The sequence below is a fragment of the Cynocephalus volans genome, chromosome 13 (genome assembly GCF_027409185.1).
Source record: "Cynocephalus volans isolate mCynVol1 chromosome 13, mCynVol1.pri, whole genome shotgun sequence".
NCBI classification, from domain to species: domain Eukaryota; kingdom Metazoa; phylum Chordata; class Mammalia; order Dermoptera; family Cynocephalidae; genus Cynocephalus; species Cynocephalus volans.
The window spans coordinates 81209670-81235587 of NC_084472.1; the positions used below are offsets into that span (position 1 = coordinate 81209670).

The 25918-nt window shown below is 34.5% G+C and overlaps 1 protein-coding gene across 1 annotated transcript in view; it reads right to left on the reverse strand.

Annotated features, from left to right (window-relative positions):
• The window catches only part of GPM6A (glycoprotein M6A), a 57474-nt gene that overhangs the window by 20954 nt on the left and 10602 nt on the right, over positions 1-25918 (reverse strand). Inside the window, exon 4 of the mRNA XM_063076703.1 lies at positions 12470-12626. Coding sequence (XP_062932773.1) covers positions 12470-12626 — 157 coding nt within the window. The remainder of the gene's footprint in view (positions 1-12469; positions 12627-25918) is intronic.

The following is a 25918-nucleotide window of genomic DNA, read 5'->3' on the forward strand; positions in this document are numbered from 1 at the left end:
TTATGGACTTTTCTACCTTGCTTATTCTAACTTTCATTCTTAAATATTTTGCTAAATAACCAAAGAAAATTAAGATATCAGATTTGCGGATGAACCCTGAACATACTTAATTATGCAATACATAGTATATACAGTACTTAATAAAGTTATATTTAAATGTGATAAAAACATTACAATGCTACCATTCTAAGTCAGATGGAGAATTTGAATAATTTTGAGACATTGAATACATCTTAACATCTAGGACAGATATAATTTCATTAGACAGCATACTAAGTGCATAAAAACCAGTGTTCATTCCTTGAGGATTATCTAATTTCAGATGACAAGTCACTGGGCTGCTAGTTTTAATTTACAAACTTGAACAGGGGCAATGAAGGAGGCATGCTAAAATATAATTATTGTTTTCAGGTGTTTACTCAGTATATTATTCCTAAACAAGCTTGTAAGCTTTTGCTCTTCAGAAAGTTATACAGAACAAGAAAATAAGTCATAGAAATACGAAGCTCTATTTACAATAGCCAAGAATTTGAACCAAACTAAATGTCCATTATCAGGTGACTGGATAAGGAAAATGTGGTATATCTACACAATGAAATACTACGTGGAATGCACAGAGGATTTTAGGAGTGAAATTACTCTGTATGATATTGCAATGGTGGATACATGCCATTATACATTCATCCAAACCCATAGCACATATTACATGAAAAGTGAGCCCTAATGTAAATACGGACTTTGGGTAATAATGATGTCTCAACATGGGGATTGTAATGAATGTACCACTCTGGTGGGGGGTGTTGATAATGGGGAGGCAGTGCATGTGGCGGGGAGCAGGAGCTATATGGGAAATCTCTGTACCTTCTGCTCAACTTTGCTATGAACCTAAAACTGCTCTAATAAACAAAGTCTATTTTTTTAAAAAAAAACAAATTGCAGTGCTTTCTTTTTTATTACCTTGCCTTGGTCTCACTCACCTGCTGCAGGACGTAACCAAAATGAAGCAGGTTTTCCAAAACTCGCTGCCTTGGGGTAAGTTTCATGAACTCAATATTGACATCTTGTTCTTAAGATAAACAATGTATGTGGTAGAATCACTAATTTATTAATTAATGTATAAACGGCTGGTTCTGAATAAGGCATTTAGATATTGTCAAGAATAGCTGGAGCATGAAGCTTCTGCTTCAGGTTGCACGTAGACATTTTTGGTTCCCATGTTGTAATCAGTAACCAGTGATTATGATACTTGTGTTCAGTGAAACAAGGACAACTGTACATGGAACTTCCCCCTTCCTTTTGAAACTGCCTTATAAAATGCTTTTGCTTGAAGTAGACTTAGAGCACTTTCCAGTTCTGTTGGCTTGTGTTTTCCAGGTCCACCCAAAAGCTTGGATTTCAGTAAACATTTATAAAATTATTTCTGCCTTGACAGCCTTGACTTTGGTCCACACACAACAAATCAAATTTGAACAGTTCAGGATTTATATGATTTATCAGGATTTTGTACCTACTTACTGCTTCAGCCTGATATAACAGCCTGATAGTTATATAGATAACTGCAGTATCCTAAACATTTCTTTCTAATTCACACCCTCCCTTGCTTGTAGAATTTCTTTCCATCCTCTTAACCTCAGATCAAGAGCCCCTTTTACTCACTAATTTGTTAGTAAGAAATAAAATTTCCTGTGTGCTAACAATGTGTACTGTTCTAGGTCTTAGGAGTATACTGGTCAACAATACGTCTCTATCATAGACTTTAATGGTTTCCTCTCTGTACAAACACTATAAGTGATATGCATGAACGTCAGCATGCTTAGCATGATTGGGTTCATGTACAAGTCTCCCACATATTCCAACTACACTAGGGGCTCCCCAGAAACAAGGATGCTGTCTTAGTCTGTCTCTGTTGCTTATAACAAAATACCTGGAACTGGGTAATTTATAAGAAAATGAAATTTATTGCTTACAGTTTTGGAAGCTGGGAAGTCCAAAGTCCAGGGAACACATATTGTGAGGGTCTTCTTTGGTGATGGCTTTGAAGCAACACAGGGGTCTCACATGGCAGAAAATGGTGGAGCAGAGAGAAGGCCTCTCACATGCTCTCCTTTTAAGGCCCTCGGAACCATGCCACAAACCACCGTTATTAATTCATTCACTATGGCGTGTTCCTACAATCTAATCACCTCTTCAAGGCCCCACCTTTCAATTACCATAGTAGGATTTCCCAGCCTAACCAGTTACAGTGGGAATTAAGCTTCTAATATACGAACTTTGGGGACACAATTCAATCAATTCACAACATTCTGTCCCTGGCCCCCAAAGTTCCCATCCTCTTCTCACAGTCCCCAAAGTCTAACTTGTTTCAACTCAAAAGTCCATGGTTCAAGGTGAAATCAAAAGGAGTTTTCTACTTCCAAGATACAATGGTGAGACAAACATAGGGTACATATTCCTGTTCCAAAATGGAGAAATAGGCCAAAAGAGAGGTGGAACAGGTCCCAAACAAGTCTGAAACCACGCAGGGCAGGCATTAAATCTCAAAACTGGCTAATCATAGATTGACTCCATATTTGACATCATTTGCACTCTAGTGAGTGGATTGGATCCCCAAGTTCAGGCAGCTCTGCTTCTGTTTTTTTTCCGGTCTCAGGTGATGCTTTAGTTCTCATAGGCTGGTGTTGCATGCTGGTAGCTCCACAGGTCTGGGTCTCTATGGCAGTCCTGCTCTCATGGCGCCACTAGACATGGACTTTGTGGGGATTCTCTGCTGCAACTCTGACCCGACATTTCCATTCAGCATTGCTCTAGTGAAGGCTCTCAGTGAATCTGCCCCTGTGACAGATCTCTTCCTGGGCAGCCAGCCTTTTCCATACATCCTTAGAAATAGTGTGAAGGTTCCCAAGCCCCACAGCTCTGGCATTCTGCAAGCCTGCAGACCTAACACCATGTGGATGCTGCCAAGGCTTCTGGCTTGTGTCTTCCAAAGCTACAGGTCTAGCCACACCTGGCACCAATTTAACCACAGTTAGAGCAACCGAAGCAGCTGGATGCTAGTGCTGCAAGCAGCTTTCTGAGGTGGGCCTGCGCAGTGAGCCCATGGAGCATGCCTCACGCCTGTTCCCCAAGACCATTCTTTCTCCTTAGGCCTCCAGGTCTGTAATGGAAGGGTTGACCCCAGAGACTTCTGCAATGCCTTCAGAGCCTTTTTTCCCTTCTCTAAATATTCTTTCTTTTGTACTCATCTCCTTAGCAAATGGTCATTGGGCTTTGCTTTTTTGTCCTGAAAATGTTCTCTGCTTCTCTACCACATGGCCAGGCTGCAAATTTGCCAAATCTTTGTGCTCTGCTTCCCTTTTAATTTATAAATTCTGGCTTTACATTATGCCTTTGCCACCATAACTCAGCATAGGCTGTTACAAGTAGCCATGCAGCTTCCTGAATGTTTTGCTGCTTAGAAATTTCTTCGGCCAAATACCCTGAGTCAGCACATTTAATTTCCATATTCCTATAAAACTTTTGGACATGAACAGAATGCAGTCACATTCCTTGCAAGTTCATAGCAAGGGTGATCTTTGCTCCAGTTTCTAATAAGCTCCTCATTTCTATCTGAGACCTCCTCAGAATGTTCTTTACAGCCCATGTTTCTATCAGCGTTCTGATCACCACCATTTAACCAGTCTCTAAGACATTCCAAACCTTCCCCAGTTTTCTTGTCTTCTAAACTTCCACCAGTAACTAGGCTTTTTCTAGCCTGTATTTTCAAATCCTTCCACCCTCTCCTCAACACCCAGTTCCAAATTTTTGAGTATTTGTTAGAAGTAACACCCCACTTCTCTGGTACTAACTTCCAGTATTAATTCATTTCTGTTGCTTATAGCAAAATACTTGGGACTAGGTAATTTGTAAGAAATTTGTTGCTTACAGTTTTGGAGGCTGGCAAGTCCAAAGTCCAGAGAACATATCTAGTGAGGGTTTCTTTGGTGGTGGCTTTACAGCAATGCAGGGGTCTCACATGGCAGAAAATGGGAGAGCAGAGAGGGAGAGAGAGAGACTCACATGTGCTCTCCTTTTAAAGCCCTCAGAACCACACCCATGACCACCATTATTAATCCATTTACTACTGCATGGTCCTACAATCTAATCACATCTTCAAGGCCCCACCTTTCAATTACCATAATAGTATTTCCCACTCTCAACAGTTACAGCAGGGATTAAGCTTCTAATACATGAACTTTGGAGGATGCGATTCAATCAATCCACAGCAGCTGCCATTCTGTTCCTCTTTACCTCATTAGTACTCAGCATGACACATCAATCTTTGTAACAGATCCTAAGAAAATCGAACCAAAAACATTTTACTTTTTCAATTGAAAACAGAATTCAAATAAAGTCAAATTATATAAAAATAAAAGTGTCACTAGCCTAGTAGAATATATTCTTCACAGCAAATATTACTACAGAGGAAACTTCTTTTTAGTGAGTACTAATCATGTAATTTTAAAATCAATTATATTTTAAATGCCTGAGAATTAGTCTTTTGAACAATGGTCCAATATAATAATTTTAGATTCACTAATTCTTCAGTGAACCTCTTAATTTTTATAACCTTAATATACTTTCCTCATAGAGCAATCTTAAAACATAGTAATAGTTAATCTCAAAATGTGAAAAAGATAAAGAATTGTCTCAAAATGGTGTAAAGCATGATATACGTTGCATAATGTAACTGATTTAAAGACAAATTAAAAAGAAATACAGCTCCCGTTTTTGTTTTTGTCTTTATTTCTGAAAGAAAATGTAGAATAAATACCTTTTGCACAGAGATCTTTGCTAGTATAGTGGGCATAAAATTCCTGGTTGGAAAATAAATGCATCCATTAACCAATCAATATCTTAAAAAACCATTCATAATCCATGATTATTATTTCATCCCTAATCTAGTGGCCTATTTAAATAATAAACATTACATTTATAGAAATATTTGGCACATTAAAAGGTTATTTTTAGGTCAATCGAGCCAATTTTAAAAATTATATTTCTATTTACAAAGTGTCATCTAAACAGAAGGTTCATCACATTAGAAGCAGTAAGGGTGATTGAATGTACTCAGTGTATTCAGGATATTACTCTGGGATTTATAAAGTCTATAAATTTGGGGATGTTTGCTATCCTTAAGATAAATTTCTAGCTTTATTACAAAATTCAGTTGAAAAAACTATGACCTGCAGATGACTTTATTTAAAGAAGAATACACATGTACATATTTATTTTTTGGTGGCTGGCTGTATGGGGATCTCAATCCTTGACATTGGTGTTATAACACTGTGCTGTAACCAACTGAGCTAACCAGCCAGCCCCTTAAACTAGAGTATTTTTGTAAGTAGAAATTGGAAATTCATAAATTATGGAGATATTCCCCTAGAAATTTTCAGTGGGCATTAAATTTTAAATTTTAATTTTATGTTAATTTAATAGAAACTGAAGGCTTTGAATATTCTGTAAAAAGAAAACAGAGGCCCATAGAGTATTGTCCTGCTAAGAACAAGTTACTTATAATAAAGTATATTTTTAATGTGGTTATTTATTTAATTTTTTATTATAAATTGACAAATTATAGTTTTATATATTTATGGAGCATGATGTGATGTTGCGATTTATGAAATCAAGCTAGTTAACATATTCATCATTTCAGATGCTTATTTTTTGTGATAAGAACATTTGAAATTTACTCTGTGATTTTAAAACGTGTATTACATTATTATTTACTATATCCACTACGCTGTGGTAGATATAGTAATATATCTCAAAGAAAATAAAACATATTCTTTCTGCCTAATTGAGGCTTTGTGTTTTTTCACCATCATCTCTCCCTTCCCCCCATCCACAGCATCTGGAACCACCATTCTACTCTTTGTGTCTCTGAATTCAATTGTTTTAGATTCCACACACAAATGACAACATGTGGTATTTGTCTTACTGTGCCTGGTTTATTTTTCTTAACATAATTTTCTCCAATTTCATCCATATTATCACAAACGACAAGATTTCTTTATTTTTAAGGCTGAATAGTATTCCAGTGTGCATAGATACCACATTTTTTTCATTTATCTGTTGATAAACACTTAGTTTGATTCCACAATTTAGCTATTGTGAATAGAGCTGCAGTGAACATGGTCATGCAGACATGTTCTCAACAGACTGATTTCTAATCTTTTGGTTAAATTCCCAGAAGTGAGATTGCTGGATCATACAGTAACTCTATTTTTAGTTTTTTGAGGACTCTTCTTACAGTCTTCCATAATGGCTGTACTAATTTCCATTCAATGTGGTTATTTTTTTTATTTTTATTTTTTTGTCGATATACATTGTGGCTGATTATTGTTGCCCATCACCAAAACCTCCCTCCCTCCCCCCACCGATGTCCCCTCTGTTTGCTTGTCGTATCAACTTTAAGTAATTGTGGTTGTTATATCTTCTCAATGTGGTTATTTTTAATAGAACTGTTTTGTTTAGTAAAACATGGATCAGATAATGCATTATTTTATGTCCTTATATTTTTTTTCAATAAAAGTATTTTAGACTCCCTTGATACAATGTGATAAGAAAGACACTTTATTACTGTAGTCTTCATCCTGATAACCTAAAATCCCATAAGAAAAACATCAGACAAATTACATTTGAGGTGCATTTACAAACTGTCTAGTTAGCATTCCTCAAAACTATCAAGGTCACTGAAAACAAGGAAAGTCTTAGAAAATGTCACAGTTCAGTGTAGCCTAAGGAGGGAAACTGAAATCCTGAATGGGATGCTGGCACGGAAAAAGAACATTTAGTAAAAACTAAGTAAATTGGAATAAAACATGGACTTCAGTTAATAATAACATATCAATATTGGTTTAATAATTACAGAAAATGTACCATACTAATGTAAGACGTTAATAATTGGGGAAATGGGGTTTGACATATATGGAAATGCTGTGTCATCTGCACCTTTCTGGAAATCTAAAACTATTCTAAAATTAAAAGTTTATTTTTAAAAATTACTTTAGGATTATGAAAATATAAGGAGAATAATATGAAATTATGTACTAGAATGAACTTATATGTAACTAAGTCTAATGAAAATTAAAATGTCACTGAATGTACGGAAATTTAAAAAATGGTCTGATGGAAGACTATATACTATGACTTGAATAATAAAAAGAACAAAAGCAAACAAACACAAAACTAAACCAAATGTTGACTCGACATTCTAAGAAATTGTTTTTATTTGAATTGAGTTCTAATCACAACTTGTACTGATCTGAGAGGTGTCTTTATGATCCAAACTTTTGCTTCAATTTTGTATTTTTAGGTGCTATAAATATCTCATATTTTAGAATCTAACACTAGATGCTCTACATTTTATAACAAATTTTCCTATTTTCTCAATGCCATCTTGGGAAGCTAACAGAAAAATTCTTTCAATTTTATAGCTAAAAATAGGAGAGGATGAAAGTTTCTTTCTATAATTTATATACCAGCATAATTAATATCTGAACAGTTACACTGAGATTGGTCTACTTCTCTTAGAATTCCTAGAATCAAGTTCAGTTCTGAAGCCATGTGTGAGATCTACTTCATATATTTGTGGCAAATAAAATCCTTGTTCCTTCTTTCATAATGCAATGCTTTTTGAACATTATGTTAAAATACTACCACTATGCTTGAAGCAGTCTACACTCCTGCTCCCCTCCACCCTTTTTTTCTTCCTACAGAGAAACCAGTGTTAAAATTCTAGTTGAAAAAGTAATGTTGTCTTCCCCATGTTAGAGTTGGAGTATACTAAAGAGAAAGAAAGCCTTATTCTAGAAACTCTGTATTGGCAGTCTGGTTCAAATATGTTTGTTTGTTTTTTTTGTTTTGTTTGTTTGCTTGCTTGTTTGGTGTGTGTGCGTGTGTGTGTGCGTGTGTGTGTGTGTGTGTGTGTGTGTGAGTGTGTGTGGTTATTTTAAAAGACACTAAATTTCAGGGACAGTCTAGAGGGCAGAGTTCCTTGATAACAACTTTACTGAGAAATTTACCTTAAGACTCCTTACAGATAGTCATCAAAGTCATCTTAGTCATAGAAAAGCATCTTAGACTACTGAGTTCTTTCATGTTCTGCAGAGCATCCTTGTATTGTAAAAAGAAACAATTTACAATTGTGGATTTAAAAAAGGTTAAAGTGAGAACATCTCTGCAATTAAGGAGCTTTCCAATTACTAACAAATAATCTTACTAAGATGCAGAACAAAAAGTGGCTAGTGAATTACAAAGACCCTCATAAAGGGATAATAGTCCTATTAAATTAACCCAAATAAACCATAAAATGGCAAGGCAAATCCTGATCACAAGTTTAGAGGCATAGGATCTGTGCCAGATACCTGGATTCAAATCTGGCTCCACCATTCACCGCATACCCTGGTCAAGTCCTTTTACTTCACATAGTTGTTTGGAGGATTAAACGCCCTAGTACTATGAAAAGTGCATTGTACAGCAACCGGCATAGGTAAGCACCTAACAAATGTTTACCATTATTATTGCTAAACTTATTATTAGTACTAAAACTTGACTTTAAGCTATGAAAATGAGCTGTGAGTTATAACATACACACTACATGTAAAGGTAATTTTATAGAGTATGTCTTGTGGATACCAATCTGATATGCTGTGGTCAAAATCTCTGAATATCTGAGGCTAACAGGAAGGATATTAAAAAACAAGCAAATAGGATATGCTTCCTCATCTGTAAAATGAGATAACAACAGTAACTACTTAATTTAATTGCTTTAAAAATTGTGTATGGCATAATGTTGCTGTAATAATAAGACACACTGTTATGGGTTAAATTGTGTCCTCACAAAATTCATACGATGCAGTCCTAAACCCAGTATCTTAGAACGTGAGCTTATTTGGAGATAAGGTCTTTACAGAGGTGAACAAGTTAAAAATGAGGTCATTAGGGTGGGCCCTAATCCAATACGACTAGTGTCCTTAAAGAAAGAAAAGATTTGGGCATAGACACGTGGACAGGGATAACACCATGGGAACATGAAAGCAGCGATCCAGGTGGTGCTCCTTTAAGCCAAAGAATGTGCAAGACTACCAGGAGCCCCCCAGAAGCCAGGGGAGAAACACGGAAGAGATTCTACTTCAGAGCACTCAGAAAAGGACAATCCTGCTGACACCTTGGTCTCAGACTTCTAGCTTCCAGACTGTGGACAATAAATTTCTGTGGTTTAAACTATCCAGTTTGTAGTACTTTGTTTGCAGCCCTAGCAAACTAATACACACAATTCTAAAAGTTTTTATTGTTTAATTAACTACTAGAACAGGTAGATTTACGGAAAATAAACAGATTAATTTCCACAGAAAGTAGTAAATTTAAGAACTCTATGACTTCAAAAGTGCTGCGTTTACACATCTAAATGTCTGAACAAGTAGAGATAAATTCTGAGATCCCTGATGGTGTCGAAAGAGCAATGGGAAATGTTTAGAAATAAGGTAATAGAGTGATAGCTACAACAAATATCCCAAAATTTCAAAATATGACACATTGAATGCTTCCTAAGTTGCAGTAGAATCAATATTTTTTGGTTTATAATTTAATAGGGAAAAATGGTTAAAAGATAGATTTTCTGCATTTATTAAACTTAGTAAGTTCATGTTTAATGCATTCAATAACATGTGTTAGGCTGTTTTCAACTTGGTGACATTTAATATTTAATGTAAATTGTGCTACTTAAAATATTTTCATAACTTTTCACATGATATTTTAATAAAGTAGTTAATAATGTTTTTCACTCCTGAAGCTTAATATTGTGGTTTTGTGTTTTATGCACCTCATATTCTGGATTTTGAATGATAGCATTAAAATTCTGAAATGATCTTGAATTGGCCTTGATATTGCATGAGAGGAAACACAATGTACATCAAGTTATGCTTTCGAGAGCATTCATTAAGAAAAGAGACTATTGAGTATCATCGTCTGTTCAGTGTACAATACTGCTTTAAAATTAACTGATTTGTGCTGACGAAGTTTCAGTCAGTAACCATTTTACTTCTTATGCAGCCTAGAAAAATGAATAGAATAACAAATTCCTGTTACTATTAATTCACGAAGATTTTAGTTGTTGCAAAAAATTTATGCCACCCTTCAGTATTATTCAGTATTCCAAGTAGAAATTCATTGATATAACTTCAAAAGCATAGACATTTTTAAAGCTAAAGAAGACAAGCACAACTGGTTAACAGGTAACGTAAGGTAGACAGACTGTAAGATACAATTTACCTACACATTGAAAAGAAAAAAAAAAGCAGCAGAAAGCAAAGAGGAAAGAAAGTAAAATAAGTAGCAGGAAAGGGTGGAATATAAATCTTCCTTTTTTTCCCTCTAATTCTACGAACCACAAGTCCTATGTAATAAGTAAGCTGAGTGGGGTGGGGTGGGGTAGAGAAAGGGTCACAGGGGTCCACAGCCCTGGCTGTAGCCACCTCTATATACTACTTTGGCTGTGGAGCTAGTTCCCTTCATGAAGGCAGTGATGGGACAGCCAGGGCATGACTTAGAGGCCTCACCCAGTGCACTGGTGTCTCTGCAGAAGGCAGGAGAAAGCAGCTTCTACTTCTGCCTCAGCTCTGTTCATTCCCCGGGTGGCAGAGGGGGTGTTAAAGGAGTGGGTGGGGGCATCTCGGTGGGCTGACTCCCTGCTGCATTGCCTCTGGAGGAGCCCACGCAGCTGCTGCCACCCTTCTGGTCTGTAGGGGGGACCAGTGACACAATTGCTACTCTTATAGAAAACAATGTGGTTCATCTTTTGCTTCAAAAATTCTTACTTGAGATACCTGTAAGATGCTTGAATGGCAGGCAGATAATTAACTATACATAGATATGCATTTCCTTCTGTGAGTTTTTTCTACCATGAAGTTATTTTACAATTCTGAATGAAACAACACAACTGACTGCACTCTTCCTGGCAAAAGATTATTCCCTGATGGTAAAAATGTGCTTACAGATCCATTAGCTCTTATCATTTCACTTGTGCTTGAGCATCTTGGACTGTTTGAATTGGAATAAACTTTAGAGATGATCTTTATTTTGTAAATGAGTAAACTGTGATCCAGAGAAGGTAAGGGATTTGCTAAAGGCACACAAGTGGCATTACAATGACACTGTCCCAATTATAAGAAAAAGCACATAATTAGTTGAATTCCCTATACTCTATTGGCAGAATAGAATGAATCTAAAATCAAAACTTGCCTTTTTACTAGAGAAATTGGTTAGGCATCACTGAGAACTGGCCCACTGAATATTCACATTTTAGTTTTTTGTTAATCCAAGACCTTTGTGTAAATTAAATTCCTCAAGATCTATAATTTGATATTACTGATCCAAAGAATCTAGGTGATAAGGTCCAGCTTAACGCTCCTTAAGTCACATTATTAAAGTTCCAGTTTTGCTTATACTCATATATTTTACTTCTTTGAGTACGACAATAAGTATTGCCCCCAAAACAGAAAGAGATGAGTCTTATAAGAAATTAGTCCAGAGACAACTACTAATACCCACTACTCAGACAAACTATCTTATCAGATTTTTATCACTACTGACACCGAGCAGTATATCATTTGTTACAGTCTAGAAAAAAAAAAAAAAGTTTGTTGGATAACAGGTATTTTTGAACTTTTCTATGAGATAGGAGTAATTTATATCACTCCTTATTAGAAACAGCTTACTTAATATGAATGATATGCTGTAATTAAACACATGTTTTTACATAACATTGGAAAAAAATATGTCAAAGATGGAAGCTGCAATGTTTCATTATAAGAAAATTATTCTGCATAAAAATGCAAACATACTTTCAACCATATTATTCTTAATTTTCACTTTTGTGCATTAATGGATATACATATATTGTCTGCATTGCTTTAACTCCAGACTATGACCATAAATCTGATTGGTCATTAAATATATCAGTAAAAGTTTAAGGCCAAAATTAATATAATCCTTATCTTAAGTCAATGTAAAACAGAAATCACATGATATAGTTGCCTCCAAATTTGCAGTAAAACAGAGAGATATGTGTTTAAGGGGGGAGATAGATACATGTATTGCCTATAAATTGTAGATGGATGTTTCTGTTATTCTGTATGGAAATCCCAAAGCCCTTTCAGAAAAATAATCACAAATCAGTTGACAGTTCTGCTGCCTCAAAAAACAAAACTAGTTGTGCTGCATATGATTTGAGAATTTGACACTGTATTTTCACGAGGAATAATCTTAATTTAGAAAATAATATTATCAAGATTTAAGATAGCCATCACAGGAGGAAATGTTACTGTGTTAAAAAATACTTTAATTCTTGGCAAAATTAAATTGAATGCAAACACCTGTGTGCTATTGAAAGGAACCCGCATTAAATGCTGAATGTAGACAAATTACATACCCAGGCACTCACACATCTGCCACAAGTAGTGATTTTGAAATCTCCATAGAGATCTTTGATGGCACCAGTTGTGAAGAAACCTTCCACCATCAGCAAAATGCCATACACAAAGAACGCAGCTGCGATGCCGTAGATCACATACTTAAAGATGTCAATCCTGGGGGAGAAAAGACAAATGACTTATTTCACTAACTTTTTGTTGCTGGTCTGCAGAAATTGATTCTCGCATGCTAACTGTTCTTTTCAAATGAAAGTTATAGAATATTTATGTTCATAATGGAGGTTAGATTTAAAAACATTTTTGCTTGATATGTCATGTTCATATGTAAACTTTTTTCTGCCACTGTCAATATTTATTAACAAGGGATTTGTGGTTTTTGTGTTTGAAGGTTTATTCTTCCCTTCCAGCCTCTACGCTTCTCTAGTTCACACCAATCTAGTCTTGGGTAACAATGAATTTTACTTCTAAAGGAGTTTGCTTAAATTCACTCGATAAGCAGAATGATCATCATACAATTTCTCTAATTAGGACAAAATACAAAATGTAAAATTTATGTATATAACACTATGTTTTTAAAACCTATTAAAAGAGGAGGAGAGCTTTATGGCTAAGGACACAATAGCTTTATATAAAATGGCATAAACCCCATATTTTTGTCACTGTAAATAGTCAATTATATGTTTTATTTCATACATACCATAAGATAATATTTGATGATGATGATGATAATGTCAATATTGAAAAATATATGGTTTTACAGATAAATAATAATTTTGACAATTAAGCCTTTTAGGCATAATCAGTAATGGATATTCTATGGAATTGGGCCTGAGCCGAGTTACAGCATAATTCCATAAAAGTGTGGGAAGGTACTTTCTTCTCACAACTGATTGTCCAATAGAGAAAAAATCCAAGTTGCTAAAATAATATATTTATATAGAAAATATAAAAATGTGCACACACCGAACAGATACTTGATGATAGATGGACATGCACATATATAGACAGAATTAATTCTTTTTCCATATCTCTGTAAGTAGGAAATGAATATTCAATGAAATTAAAAATAATTATTACATTTATGAATTAAGATTCCATTTGCATTTCCGTGTTTTAAAAACATTCATTCCATTGGCCTGGAGTTAAAGAATGTGCCATTAGGATTTATTACTATATACTGCCATAACCAGTGAACACTTTACACTCAATGTAGTCAGAGCTGTAAAATGATGTGGAGATAACACCAACTTTGGCTATGCAACATTTACTTAACCTAAGAAATAGATCATCGACAATATTTGAAACATATTAACTGTATACATTTTTACGGTAGAGGCCATGACATTCTAAGAGTTTACACTGCACCGGTATTTAAGTACCTATTGTTGCTAAATATTTTTTTGAGACTGTAGGGTGAATTCAGTGAGTATGACATAAAGTTACATGACTTTTAATAAACCCACACACCTTCCTTTGAAGTAAATCTCTAATTTACTTCAGCATTAAAATTTTAATAATTTTAGTTATCATGATTTCTCTTTAATTTTTGACATCCCTACTAGAATGTAAGTTTCAGGAAGGCAGGTATTTTTTCTATTTATATTAACTGTCTGCTATAACTCCACCTACTATGGTGTCTGGCAGTGCTTAACAAAAATTCGTGGAATGAAAAGCAAACATAGTAAATGTTGAGTGAATATGTGTTTAATGAGTAATCACGAAAGGGCCAGTAAATGATAGAAGCTTCTATAGCTTATAGAAGAATTAATATGCATGTGTATGTTTAGCTTCATCTCATCCCAGCTGACACCCTCATGCCAGAAACAGCATCACTCATATTCTCATGATTTTCATCAGTAAAATTAACTCCCCAAATCTCAGTTATTAATCAAGATGGTACCATGCCAAGTACAGCTTATCTTTTTGAAATAATAAGTTTCACACACAAACTTTATTTTAAATAAAAATAGAGAACAAAAGTCTCTTCATTCGAATTGTAATTATCTTGGAAAATAATTTACATTTGAATCTTGAAGATCTAATTTAAGTATTTATCCCATTATGTCCTTTCCAATTAAAAATGGTCACACACATTTCCTTTCCAGTTCAAACTTAACTTGTGAATGTATTTAAATAAATTTCGACTTATTTGTTTTCAACAGTAAATTTTTAGACTAGTTTTAAGATTCATAAGTGTAATTTAGATAGTTTTCATCTTGCTTAAATTGCATCGTTCAAATGATAGTATTTGCTGTTATTCTATTTTTTAAAATAACAGGTGTTTGTGAACAAAGATTCTATAATGTGTGAAGAATAAACACATTTTTGCTATGATAAGAATCCCATTTTCATGAGGTTATTAATGTTTAGGCTATCTGCAACATAAATTTGGTCTGAAATGTGACGGTACTCACATGTTCTACCATTTGGGGTAGGTGGTGTTTGACGTCTTCCTCCGTCCTTGATAAATAGGTTTCCTCTACTTTCTATCTGCTCATACGGATATTATCTGCTAATATAACTATTTTGCAAGGAAGGCAAAGGAAATTTGTTGACATTTGACAAAAACATGTACAAGAGGGAATTATGAGTATTTATCTAGTGACGACTTACATGGGCAGACTAAAGCGCTAATGAGTGGAGGTAAAGGGAGAAACAGAACTCCAAGTCATGGGACTGAAAAAATTGCAAACACGCCACATGGGAAGAATTTGGCCAAACAAAGAAAGAGCTTTCAGTGAATTTCTTAGTTTTAATATAAAGTCAATTATTGAATAATCCATTTTAATCTCTAAAATTAATTATTGCTCAGAAAACCTTTCCTGATTATTTCAGCTCTAAAAATTTTGCTGATTTAATTAAACAAAAGCTTTACACCCTCAAATAACTAGATAATGTTTACTGAATGAATTTTTTTCAAAAGAGCCTATGAATAAAAAGCAAGGGTCTGTATTAAAAAAATCCTAATATGAACATATCACCATATCTAAATGTGTCAGTCAAGAAAAACATGGGCACCAACTGCTAGTCCATTAAAAACATGGGCACAAGTTTCTTGTCCATAAAATAGTTATTTCAACAGGGCAAAAGAGTCTTAGCCTAAACCAGTCACATTATAGTTAGAATATGTCAATGGAAATGGCTGTTTGTATTAAATTACTGGACTTCAGTAAGAATTCTTCATTTTGCACAATATGCATGTAAACATAGTCATGTATTATATTAAAAAATAGAATATAGATTCCGAGTTGATCATGTGAAAGCATTCAATTAATATTTCAAATTCCCCACTCCAACCCACACAGATAAGGCAAAGAACAGATGGAAAACCTGAAGAACTGTCAACGTAGTGGAGGAAGGAGAAAGAATCTTCTGGCAGGAGGAAGTTTTATTGCAATAAAGAAGTCATGGTATGTGGAGAGGTATATGTATTAGCTAAAGTTCTCTTTTTGCAGTCATTTTATTTATTTATAAGACAATCGCTGTTTATTTCTCATTATCAAGCTTGGTTTTTACTGTCTCCTCTCATTAATTAGAAAATAAGTAGAGTAGACAGGGTGGCGTTATATGATGGAGAGATCCTGTGACTTTCTACAAGGGTGAAAAGGAGAGAATAGAAAGCTCCACAATGCTGGGCCGACCCCGTGGCTCACTCGGGAGAGTGTGGTGCTCGGAGCGCAGAGGCCGCAGGTTCGGATCCTATATAGGGATGGCCGGTGCGCTCAGGGCGACACCAAGCCAAGGGTTACGATCCCCTTACCGGTCACAGACAAATAAACAAACAAACAACAACAAAAAAATAGCTCTATAATGCTGATGGGGATCTAGAATGATGTCTAGAACGGAAGCTATGACAGTATTTTGAAAAGAATGCCATGTTATAGCATAAGTGAATTTGTCGCATATAAGGAGGGGGAAAAGAGTTTGGGAATGTTCAGCGTCCCAGAAGAATTATTTAGTGGCTGCCTTTCACTGCCTGAAAACCTAAATATTGCACAGTTCTGTTTGTCAAGGGCAATGACACAGATGATGTGAATTGTGTAAGCTTGTCACGCATGTGAAAGAATCTACAGATTTCAACTTACGGATCTAATTTGACATCATGAATACCTCAAAGAATATAGTTTCATATGCTTTTCTATATGATTTTTTAGTTAAAATGACATCTTTTAAAAAAATTAATTTTTATTTGGAAACAATTTCAAATTTACAAAAATTGAAATAAGTGAATAGTACATAGAATAACTGCAAATCATTTATCTATTTTGTAGCATTTTACCTTATTTACTAATAGCTTTTTCTTACATTTTTCTCTCTCTCTCTCCCTCTGTCTGGATAATTATGTCTGAACATAGCAAAATTTTCTACAGTACAGTTAATGGCCTCAGGAAGTATAACATTGATATAATACTTAACTTACGTCAAATCTATTATTTGTGTTCCAATTTTATCGGATGACCCCGTGATGAACTTTATGGCATTTTCACCCTCCTAATATGAAGGTACTTCAGAAAGTTTATGGAAAGATTTACATAATCTTTTAATTCTATTTTTCCACAGACTTTTTGAAGTATCTTCAGACAGACTCCAGTCTAGAGGCAGGTCTTTCGCTTATCTGCCATGTCTCTTGACACTCCTTTAATCCACAACACTTCCATGGCTTTTCTTTGTCTTTACAACATGAACAATACTGAGGAATATAGTCCTACTCCTTCATTTTTAAATAGCATGTTCTTCATTTTGGGTTTATCTGGTGTTTCCTCATGATTAGATCCAGGTTACTCATTCTTGGCTAGAATATTTACTTTATAAGTGATATTGTGTCCCTTTCGGGGTATCAGATGCTGAATCACATGACGTCCATCTGTCCCTCAGTAGTGATGTTAATTTTGGTCATCTAGTCAAGATGACATATAATTTCTGTACTATGCAATTACTATCGGTTCTCTTGCAACTAATAGGCAATCTGTGAAAAGAGACTCTCAGACCATGCACACATCCTGCTCTTCACCCCCGGCGTCAGCATCCCATCCTTTGATGAGTCTTGCCTGATTCTTCCTGCCATGTTCGCAAAATGCTAATGTCCCGACTCCAGAAGTCCCTCCACATTTATCAATTGGCACTAGGCATTCTGATGCAAACAAGAGCCCTCCCGTGTCCCTTATTTATTTGTTTGTTTGTCTGTTTATTGCGTAGTAATATGGACGAATGATGTCTGATTTTTCAAAAGGTTTCTAAGTCATTACTATAGTTAATTATTTGGGTGCTCAAATACTTCTAGACTTGGTCAATAGGGGTCCCTTCAAGCCAGCTCCTGTATCCTTGTGACATGTACCCATCGCTTTTTAAATATTTTTTGCTTTCTCACATAGCAAGATGTTCCATATATAAGCACACTTGCCTATATATGTAGATGTATCTATATGTGTACATCTATATGCATATCATATACATGCATAAAATTTAGAAATATTGAGTTCATAGTGATACTTCCGAATCCAATCCATCCTCACAATTAAATGTCCTTCCTCCTTAAGGAGAATCCAGGATCCTAAAAACATTTTCACATTTATTCCTTTGTTCAATACCACAATAAATATAGAATTATTCCATAATTTCTCATCCATGTTATTACAAAAATCAAACCTATCTAAAAATAGTTTCAGTTGTTTGCAGTCCCCCCTCTCTCAAGACTGAGAGTATATCCTCAAATACGGTTTTTAAATTACATGGGTTAGTGTTGTCTTTTTTTTTTTCCTTCCCAACATTGTGTATTAATTTCAAATGCATCTGGGTCTGTTTGTTCCATTTGTTTTAGTTTTAGGTCTCCCATCCTATCCATATTGACCTAAATTCATTTTTGAAAATATAGAGCATTAACATGTTTCCAAAAGTCAAATCTATACAAAAATGCATCCAGAGAAGTGGCATGACCTCTTCTATCCTTTTTATCCTGTTCCTTGTAGGTAAACAATTTCATGTTTCCTTGTTTATCTTTCCTACGTTTATTTTTTGTTTGTTTCTTTAAGGCAAATGCGTGTGTATTTCTATTTTCCCTTCTTTTTTAAACAAAAGGTAGCATATTACATGTGCCCTTTTGTACTTTGCTTTTTTCAATACAATGGTTTGACATTAATGTTCTTAAACTTGGAAAATGGCAATTTTAGAAAGTACAAAAACGGCTGCTGCTTCTGAAGCACTTAAAATCAATGCATTACTGAGTAGGAGATGAGTGGTTTTTTCCAGTCTAGGGTATCTAGATATAATGAAGTTGATTGTCCCAGTTGACTTTCTACTAGACTTCAGAAAAGAACATAACATCAGCAATTTTAGAGACTACATCAAAGCTGCTTTTGAGTGTTCACAGTTGTGATAAAGAAAATTCATGTTACATTATTTTTTTATTATGGTAGAGAACACATAACAGGAGACTTACCAGCAACAGATTTTTAAATGAACAATATACTTTTGTTAACTGTAAACAGAATGTTGTACGGTAGATCCCTAGAACTTTTTCATCTTACATGACTGAAACTCTGTACTCATTGAACAGCAACTCCCCATGTCCCTCACCATCCCCACTCTCAGCCCCTAGCAATTGCCATTCCACTTTCTATTTTTTTAGTTTGATTATTTTAAGTATCTCATATAAGTGAAATTATGCAGTAGTGCCCATGTGTGATGGGCTTAATTCGCTTATCATAATCTCCTTGAAGTTCATCCATGTTGTAGCCTATGATAAGATGCCCTTCTTTTTTTATGGCTGAATAGTATTTCATTGCATGTATGTGGCACATTTTCTTTACCTATTCATTTATCAATGGACATTTATGCTGTTTCCACATCATGGCTATTGTGACTAATGCTGCAATGAATATGAGAGTGCAGGTATCTCTTTGATACAGTAATTGCAATTCTTTTGATTAAATGCCAAGTAGTGAGATTGCTAGATTATATGGTAATTCTATTTTTAATTTTTTGAGGAATGGCTATAAGGTTTTCTACAGTGGCTGTACCATTTTACACTCCCACCAACAGTGCACAAGGGTTTCAATTTCTCCACATACTCATCAACACTTGCAATTTTCTGTTTTGTTTTGTTTTTTATAATGTCCATCCTAACAAGTGTGAGGTGATAGCCCAATATGGCTTTGATTTAAATTTCCCTGATGATCAGTGATGTTGAAAATCTTTTTATATACCTGTTGGCCATTTGTAAGTCTTCTTTGAATAAATATCTATCCAAATCCTTTGCCCATTTTTTAATTGGGTTATATATTTGCTATTGAGCTGTAGGAATTCCTAATGCAAATCAATTTTTTGCCAGATATATGGTTTGCAAATATTTTCTTCCATACCACGGGTTGCCCTTTCTGTTGATTGTTTCCTTTGCTGTTCAGAAACTTTTTAGCTTGACCTAGTCCCACTTGTCTATTTTTGCTTTTGTTGCCTGTGCTTTTGGTATCACATCCAAGAAATCATTGCCAAGAGTAATTTTAAGAAGATTTTCTCCTGTGTTTTCTTCTAAGAATTTTCTACTTTTCTTAAATCTTTAATCTATTTTGAGTCAATTTTTTGTGTATGGTGTGAGATAAGGGTCCAATTTCATTCTTTTGTATGTGAATATCAAGTTTTACCAATACCAGTTATGGAAGTGATCATCTTTTCACCATTGTGTAGTCTTGACACCCTTTTTAAAAATCATTTGACTGTATATATGTGGGCTTATTTCTGAGCTTTCTATTTTGGCCCATTGCTCTATATATCCATCTTTATGTCAGTAGCAGATTGTTTTGATTACTGTAGCGTTATCATATGCTTTGAAATCAAGAAGTATGAGACATCGCATTTATTCTTTCTCCTCAAGATTGTTTTGGCCATTTGGAGTCTTTTGTGATTCCATATGAATTTCAGGATTTTTTTTCTATTTTTGTAAGACAAATGCCATTTTTTGTTGTTAAACTGATGTTTCTATGTGGGTATGATGGCAGGAACTTACTATTACACTGTCTTTCTGATGTCATTCCTCCCAAATTTATGTTTTATTTAATTAAAATGTGTGTTTACTTCAAGTTTGGCATTTATGCTAAAAGTATAATTGCAAATCATTGATGACAATTATAACAATCATGAACCTTTTGGTTTTACCTTTCAAAATTTAACTCAAATTATAAGAATACCTGGCAGTAAGTACTGCCATAAACTGGTCTAGCTATGATTTAATTTCCAATGGTTTCTCTAACGAATGACCACAAACAGTGGCTTAAAACCACACACACCTTCTTATAGTTCTGGAGGTCAGGAGTTTGAAATCAGTTTCACTGGCCCAAAATCAAGGTGTTGGCAGAGCCTCACTCCTCTAGAGTCTGGAGAGAGACACTTTCCCGCACATTACAGCTTCTAAAGCTGCATTTCTGGCATTCCTGGGCTAGTGGCCTCCTTCTAACTTCAAAGCCAGCAGGAAGCACCTTGTTTCAGTAGTCACATTACCTTCTTCTTTGGTCGACTATGTCTCTGCTTCCCTCTCATAAGGACACTCATATTTAGATTTAGGTCTCACTTGGATAGTCCAGGAGGATCACATCTCAAGATCCTGAACTTAATCACAACTTCCATGTCTCTTTGCCATATCGGGTAGTACACACAGGTTATGGAGACTAGGATCTGGATATCTTTGGGCACCATCAGTCAGCCTACCACAAACTATATACTTTATTGAAGTTGACTGTTAATGTTTTGACATTCAAATATTCTTACATAAAAGTTTTCTCCAAACAATCTGAATATGGACATTTCCTAATGTTAGATTCAAAAATCCATTTCAAAATTTAAAATCATCAAAAATTTTAAATTATAAGAAATCTGACCTTATCTTACTGACATGCTTCTTCCTTCTTCAAATTTATGTTAGGAAAATTAAACACACGTTACCTATATAAATATGAGTTTTTGTCAATGATATGTTAACAAAATGTATTAATAAATTTCTGATGATGAAGTCATTTATTATGTGTCCTTATTAGGACAAAAAGAAATTTTACCTTTAATTCACTACTTGTGCAATGACAATCCATGTTATACTACTTCTTAAGGGATTAATATAAATATTTTATCTCCTTTCTGAATGCAAACTTTCAAATTTGACAGTTTGTGTACACAGTTGTTTTAGTGATTGTAAAAGCCATATATGTTCATTGTAGAAAAGTGAAAAAAAAAAAGCAAAACAGAAAAACATAGACTATTCACTGTTCCTCTTCCCAGTTCTTATTCATATGAATTTTAATTAATTTTACAAAGTTATTATTATATTCTGCTTTGCAAACTTCCTTTTTGGTTGACATTATTAAGAATATTTTAAACGATTATATAATGTTTTCAACAATTTTAAAGATTATGGCACATCCTTTCATTTGAAGATATCATGATATACTTTACCAATTCCCTACTTTTGTTAAGTGGTAAGAAGAATAATGGCCCCCAAAGATGTCCACACCCTAATCCCCAGAACCTGTATATATATTACCTTATATGGCAAAAGGGACTTGGCAGATGTGATTGAATTAATCATCTTGAGATGGGGAGATCCTCCTGGATTATCTGGGTGGGCGCAATGTAATCATGAGGGTCCTTAAAAGTAAAAATGATAGAGGCAAGAGAGGCAGGGCCAAATTCAGAGGAGACTTGAAGATGCCACACGGCTGGCTTGAAGATGGGGAAGGGGACCACGAGCCAAGGAATGCAAGTGGCTGCTGGAAGCTGGAATAAGCAAGGACATGGATTGTTGCCTAGAACTTCCAGATGGAGCACAATTCTGCCAACACCTTGATTTTAGCCCATTTCAGTAATCAGAGTAAGACCCATTTCAGACTTCTGACCTCCAGAACCGTAAGATAAATTTTGTTGTCTGAAGGCACTAAATTTCTGGTAATTTGTTTTATAGAGACAATAGAAAGCTAGTGCATCACTATTACAAACTTTATAGTAATAATGATGATTTTAAATAATCTTTGTGCACAGTCTGGATTTTAGATAATCCTTGTTCACATCTCTGGAACAAATTCCTGGAAAAATTTAAGGTACATATGGTCAAAATGGTGTCCAGAAAGCTTAAGCCAAAATAAAAATGCATTGATAAAGAGAAAGAAGGTATATTCTTTGTTTCTTAATAACAGATATTATAATTTAATTATTCTGATAAATTTATAGGTAAAAATAATAGTACTATTTAAAATTACTTAGTTTACTAGTTTGAATGAATATATATTTATGTGATTAATCTTTTGTATTTTTATTGGTACTGCATACTTGTTTTTATATTTTGCCATTTTTATTACAATATTTTGTTGTTGGGCCAACCCCATGGCGCACTCGGGGGTCGGCAAAAAAAAAAAAAAAAAAGAATATTTTGTTGTTGACTTAGCTCATCATTTATTAAAATTAGGAACTCTTGTCATGTAAGCTGTAAATATTTTTCTCAGCTTTTATGTACATTTTAATGTTTTTTATAATACTTTAATAAGTAAAATTTTAATTTATATTAAATAAAATCCACAAATTTCTTTTCCTTTGTGATTTTTATATTGCTTATATAATTCTTACTCCATGATAAGTAAAATATTAATTTATGTTTTCTCCTTGATTTTACAAATTAGCTTACTCTTAAATTTTAACTTTTAATCCACTTGAAGTATTTTCGGTAAAAATATGAAGTAGGGACATAATTTTGTATGTACTTATGACTGCTTACATATACTTGGGTCTCTTGTTACCCTTCTGTCCTGTTCCATTTGATATGTATTTCTATGCCTATGCCAATAGCATATGGTATGAATTATTGCATTTTCTCCCCTCTCTATATATGGTTAGCATGATGCATCCTAGAACTCAGCTAAAGAGTAACTCTACCATTCTCTGATTCATATCTTTTACTCTGAGGTGGATGGCACTTTGCTCACATATTTTCATATGTCAGTGCTTGAGGACAAGGAATTTATCTTGCTCTACTATGCATACTATGCATACCTAAAGATTAACACTGTGACTGGCACAATACATTTTTGGTGAATAAATGAAATCATTAAAAGATTAACCAGACGAAAGATTAGTCTGAAAAAGATATCTATATATTTGGAAAGAAGAATATTGTAGAAATATAATAAATTCAGGAGTTTAAAACATATTTTCATACTTGATATTCACAAAAACCAAATTCATGAAATAGGTGTGATTACTAAGATATATATTCTTGAATAAACATGACTAAGTGAATTATAGATTGTAAGCATCTCAAAACTAGAAGTTTACTATGAGCCTTGTCCAAATACCTTCACTGACAGGCAAAAACTACATTCCAAGACAGTCCATGTACTCTTTAGAAAACTCTGACTTCTAGAAAGTTCTTTCTACTTAGCCCCAAACTATGTCTCTATAAATTGGAATCCTTTGGCCTAAGTCTCTCACTTTGAACAATAAAGAACAAAGCAAGTTTCCTTCTACCTAATAGCCTTTCAAAATATTATTTGCATGAAATTGTCATGTTCTTATTCATAAATACTTTTTCCTAAAGTTGCTGCATTCTTGGTTGTTAGAAAAGAAATTAGAAATTAGATCTTTAAATTCCAATCCAGTCTGAAACTTACTCAGATGTTTACTTCTGCTGAAACCTCTACTTGAGTCAAATGGTAAAACAGTAGGAGTATTATGGTGAGTAGGGTGTGTCCAGGAACAAACAGACTTTAGGAAGGATGGAGTGGGCATCAAAATTGTGATACAGCTTCAGAGAAGACATCATCGTCGTCTTCATCACCATAACCATCACCATTACTATTATCATCACAATCATAATAGTAAACAGCTGTACAGTGTTTATTATGTGCCAGCCGTAATTCTTTTTTTGTTCTAAAAAATGTTTTTAAATTATTTATTTATTTTTTAATTGAAACACGATTGATTGCACATATCTCTGGGGTACTGCAATGAATTATCAGTATCTGTGTGTAACATGTGATGCTTAAGTCAGGATAATTAGTATATTCAACATTAAACAGTTTAATCATTTCTTGTGGTCCTTTACCAATTTCTCTCTAACCCCTCCTCCACCTTCCCCTTTTCCACCTATGGTAACATCAGTCCTCTCCTTTTGAAAGTTCAACATATGATTGTGATTGTTGTATCTTCCCTTCTTTCTTTTTATTTTTTTATTGGTTTCTTTCTTTATTTATTTTAACTCCCATTTACAAGTGAGGACATATGATATTTCTCTTTCTGTGTCTGGCTTATTTCACTTAACATAATTTTCTCTAAGTTCATCCATGTTGCTGTGAATGGTGGAATTCCATTCGTTTTTATGGCAGAGCAATATTCCATTGCGCATATACACCACATTTTCCTTATCCCGCCATCTGTCGATGGATATTAAGGTTGGTTCTATATCTTGGCTATTGTAAACAGAGCTGAGATGAACATGGGAGTGCAGGTGTCCCTTCGATATGATGATTCCCATTCCTTTGGGTATACACCCAGCAGTGGGATTGCTGGATCATATGGCAGGCATGCATCCAACAGGGGATTAATACCCAGAATCGACAAGGAACTCAAACAACTTAACAGTAAAAAAACAAGTAACCCAATTAAAAAATGGACAAAGTAGGCGAATAGACATTTCTTCAAAGGAAAATAAACAAATGGCCGAAAAAAGACACATGAAAAAATGCTCAGCATAACTTAGTATCAGAGAAATGTAAATCAAAACCACATTGAGATATCACCTCACCCCAGTTAGACTGGCTATTATCGAAAAGACAGAGAATAATAAATGTTGGAAAGGATGCAGAGAAAGGGGAACCTGCCTACACTGTTGTTAGGATTGTAAATTAGGGCAGTTGTTATGGAAAACAGTATGGAGGTTACTTAAACAACTACACATTTTATAATTCTTTTAAAATAGTGACTAATTTTATCCTCATAAAAACCTTAAGGTATAGGCAGCATCAGTATGTCCCTTCTACTGATGAGGAACTGAGGCACAGAGGTTAAGTAAATTGTCCAAGGTAAGATAGCTGAAAAGGGGCAGAGCCAATATAGAACAAACCCAGGAAATTGGGCTCCAAAATCTTATCTACCACACTATATTGTCTCTCTATGCAAATTCCTCATGATTTCGGTATTTTGGTTTTGTTTTTGTTATTTTTATATTAGTGCTTTTGTTTTGTGTTTTGTTTTGTTTTGTTTTTTATCAGTATACAATGTAGTTGATTTTCATGTCCCTTTACCAATTCCTCTTTCTCCCCTCACTCTCTCCCCTCCTCCCATCAACATCATAACTGTTCACTTGTCTTAACAAGTTCAAGGAATTAATTGTTGGATTGTTCTGCCTTCTTCCTCACCCCCCATTTGTTTGCATATTTATTTATTTGTTTGTTTATTTTTAGCTCCCACAAATAAGTGAG